The 3,541-nt window shown below is 39.7% G+C and overlaps 1 protein-coding gene across 1 annotated transcript; it reads right to left on the bottom strand.

Moving 5' to 3' along the window:
- Positions 1-229: 229 nt before the first annotated feature.
- Positions 230-1,875, bottom strand: LOC141713055 (GRF1-interacting factor 2-like). The gene is made up of 4 exons (XM_074516271.1): positions 1,669-1,875; positions 1,511-1,587; positions 907-988; positions 230-833 (listed from the first exon to the last, which is right to left on the bottom strand). Exons 1-4 carry the CDS (start codon positions 1,741-1,743, stop codon positions 483-485), a joined length of 585 nt encoding a protein of 194 aa, XP_074372372.1. The 5' UTR covers positions 1,744-1,875; the 3' UTR covers positions 230-482.
- Between the last annotated feature and the right edge of the window lie 1,666 nt (positions 1,876-3,541).

Here is a 3,541-nt window from a genome sequence, read left to right as displayed (position 1 = left end):
GGAACTCTGTAGTAAGGTAAACCATTACTGTAGGCATGCTCTGATCTGACACCATTTAATATGAAAATCATGAACCTATTATCATCCCTTTCACAGTTTTAATTTAACTGAGATTTTTACTTTTACTTTGATATCTCCGCCTTCATTACATATACCAGCAAGAAGGCAATGCCAATTCAAATTATAAAGGACTACCAGACTTGCCTCAAAATCAGATGGCACTCAAAAATGTCCATGCAGCTGAAAATCTGGAGACAGGTTCAAAATTATAATAAATAAAAGCATAACATTGGTCATGTGCAAGACAGAAGCATTCAACATTATATTAAGTACATCACATAAAACGCATTGAGTTTAGAGTGCTGGTGATTGATGATTGTAGAATGGTGACTCATTTGCTCACGTAAGAGACAGCTAGAGGTCGGAGACTGCCACAGAAGCCAGCTGCTTGCACTACCAATAACCCCTCAAAAGTATGATTCTCAATTACCACTGCCACGTGCAGAGGATGATCTTACTTGGCCTTCGCCTGAAGCAGCATCTGAGCCATCTTGCCTGTTTCCTCGGGCATCCACTAAACCACCAGCGCCACCAACCCCATGTTGCTGAGCCTGTTGCATGCCATGCATTCCAGTGTTTAGACCAGGCCGAAAGCCAGCTTGATCTTGCATCTGTTGCTGCCGGAAATGCATTAGCTGTTGCTGATCTTGGGGCCTAAGAGCATTAAGCTGAAAAGGCAACTTTTGAACACCACCTCCTTGCTGCTGCTGAAACATTCCACCTTGAGGTTGCTGCATGTAGCTTCCTTGTGGGACCATGGAGTTCGATTGTACCTATGTCACCAATTCTTAGTTTCCAGCAGTAATAGTTATAAGCCTTCAATATACACAGTAGCGTCTAAACTACCTGGGAAGAGCCAGGTAGTGAAGGTTGGGCATCCGCAATTGCAGCCAGGTACATCAAATTCTTTTGAAGCAGAGCCTGCAATCTAATTAATTGAAAATAATGTGAGTTGCAAATTTTGGTAACCCTAACCTAACTCCATGTCAAAGATTACTTTTTATTAAATGAAGATGAAAAGAGAGGCAAAATTTATTCCCATTCAAGATACCAAATTGCAAAATTACTTATGCTTTGTCAGTTGAGAAGCTTAAAAAAATTGTACAACAATCCGGAAAAACAATTACACGAGGCTAGAGATTTACCAAAGCATAATAGGAAATTTGATGTACAAAGGCCTCGGCTTTAAAATATGTTTCTTGACATCCGTAATTGAAGGCGTCTATTTAAAATATACTCCCTAAATGAAGAAACCTGTATAGCCTAAAGATTGATTATTAAATCAATTTCAGGCTATGCGTCATATCCCTCAACCTCTTCGAAAAGAGAGTGGATATATATGCAAGTGAGTGGGGAAAGCATGAATGAGTTGTGAAAATCAGATTCTAACAGACAATAAACAATGACATGGAAGCTGAAATAATTAAATGGAATAGAAAAATTAACATACTGGCCGCAATCGGCGAGTCTACCAAGATTCTGATTTTCCATTATAGCCAAGATTAAATCTCTGTTCTCATCCAAATACTGCATCAACCAAATAATAAGAAAAGAGAGTCAGAATAAATTGTATTTTGTCAATTGAAAAAGATTTAATAAATAGAGTACCTTTTGAATCTGGTCGGTGGTGATAGAATTAGAAGCATATGGATGCGGAGGATGAGCAGAGTGTTGCTGTTGCATTATTTTTCAATTGAATTGGATTGGGATTGTTTTCTAGGGTTTTGTTTTGGGGGAGAAATGAAAAAAGGGGGGCAAAACAAAGAGTTTGAAACATGTTACCACTCGCTTGATTTAACCTAGGTTACTCTCCTACCTTGCCAAGTTGCAATAAATAAATCGCCTGCTCGCGTCACGTCAACGTGCTCATTCCAACTCGTCAAGTTACCTAGAGCATCTGCGAATATGATACCAAAAATGATTAGTCAAATCAGGATTATAATTTTATGATTTGGTCAAAGGGAAAAGCACAGTTAATGAGGCCCAAAATCCTAATTGTTTATTAATTTCATAATTAATAAGGGGGCTAATTAAACAGCCCAATAAATGTGTTCAAATAAGTAACTACTTCTACGAGAAGTAGCCTCCAAGCAACCTAAATTCAGAAGGAAACTACTTCCTACTTTCTAGGACTCCAAAATCTAATCAGAATTGGAGACTTGATCATCACGTCACCCAATTCTACCCTAACTCCTAGACTCTCAACATCTATATAAAGGGTCTTACCCCTTCAACTTCAGTAGAACGTTTTTGGACAAGAGCTCCATACGTCACCACTAGGAAACCATGTTTTGAAGCACAACTTTAAGCATCGCAAAACCGCAAAGGCATCCTACAAGCCACGAGGCCATTACCCGGAACGACGTTTTAGACTTAGTCCTCGAAGGACATGAAAGTCACTACGTCCTTGGTGAGCTCTCGCTGCCATAGCCCCGAGGGCAAGTATCACCAAGAACTACGTTTTGGTTTGATCCTTGGCATACGCCAAGGTATGTAGGCATCTTGTGAGGGCAGATTCAAGACACAAAACACAAGCGCAGCCATTAAAGCTTGAAGCTTATGAAACCCTAACATTAAATATAAGCAATAAATAAAAACCATGAAAGCACGACGAAGCACCGAGAAACCACCTGTTGCGATGCATAACGTCACATCCAATGTTGAGATTCCATCACAGTCAAACCTTAATATCTGAAGGACTGATCTCTCAGGGATGGAGATCCCCATTACCCAATTGTTGATCCAAAGAATGGTCTCCAACCTCAGGGGATGAATAATTAGGGGAAAATCCCAAACTATAGATTGTGCTCTCACTAATGAGCACCCGAATTTCAGATGTTAATTATTGTGTTTGCCTCAAGGTGAATGATCACCCACTTTACGGGATGTAAATTTTCGAGAAGGAATGCAAGACCGAGTACATGAGGAGTATAAACATCAGTATTTGTAAGGGTTAACCTTATTAAAAGAAGAAGTTATGATTTCTATGATCCCCATATCGAGGATATTGATTATTCATACGAAGAGGAGATCGCCCCAAGAAGGGTGTAGCTGATTAAGGAACTAGTTTTCAAAGGGCGTTTCTAGCCCAGAGGATATGAAGGGGCGAATTCCCAAATCATAAAGAAGAGGATCCGTGTTCATGAAGCACACATCCGGGAAACCCAAAAGATCTGGAATCATAGGGAAATAACGATCTATCAACAATAACTCAAGTTGTCGCTTCCATCATACCATAACTTTCAATCACATAATCAAGAAGTCGGTGTCGTAATTATGGGATTTCTTATGACCCGAACGCTGATTCAAGGGACCGATACCCCATCTCAAGGAGTGGAAAACCAAGGGATAATTTCCCAATTATATTTCAGGTGTTAACAATTATGTTTTCATCTAGGAGGAACGCTAACACACCTGATTGAAGTAAACTTTAGCGTCAACCGCATTAGAAGTATGAATTTTGGTATTTGCAAGGGTTGAG

This window comes from Apium graveolens, chromosome 3, assembly GCF_009905375.1.
Source record: "Apium graveolens cultivar Ventura chromosome 3, ASM990537v1, whole genome shotgun sequence".
Lineage (NCBI taxonomy): Eukaryota > Viridiplantae > Streptophyta > Magnoliopsida > Apiales > Apiaceae > Apium > Apium graveolens.
The sequence above is the reverse complement of the archived record's forward strand: the minus strand, read 5'-3'. Positions and strand labels throughout refer to the sequence as shown.

Excerpts from the sequence above, each read along its gene's own strand:
- LOC141713055 (XM_074516271.1), bottom strand. The coding sequence starts at position 1,743 with ATGCAACAGCAACACTCTGCTCATCCTCCGCATCCATATGCTTCTAAT. Across the intron at positions 1,588-1,668 it reads CCACCGACCAGATTCAAAAG|TATTTGGATGAGAACAGAGA; the intron begins GTACTCTATTTA and ends TGGTTGATGCAG. Across the intron at positions 834-906 it reads CACTACCTGGCTCTTCCCAG|GTACAATCGAACTCCATGGT; the intron begins GTAGTTTAGACG and ends TTGGTGACATAG.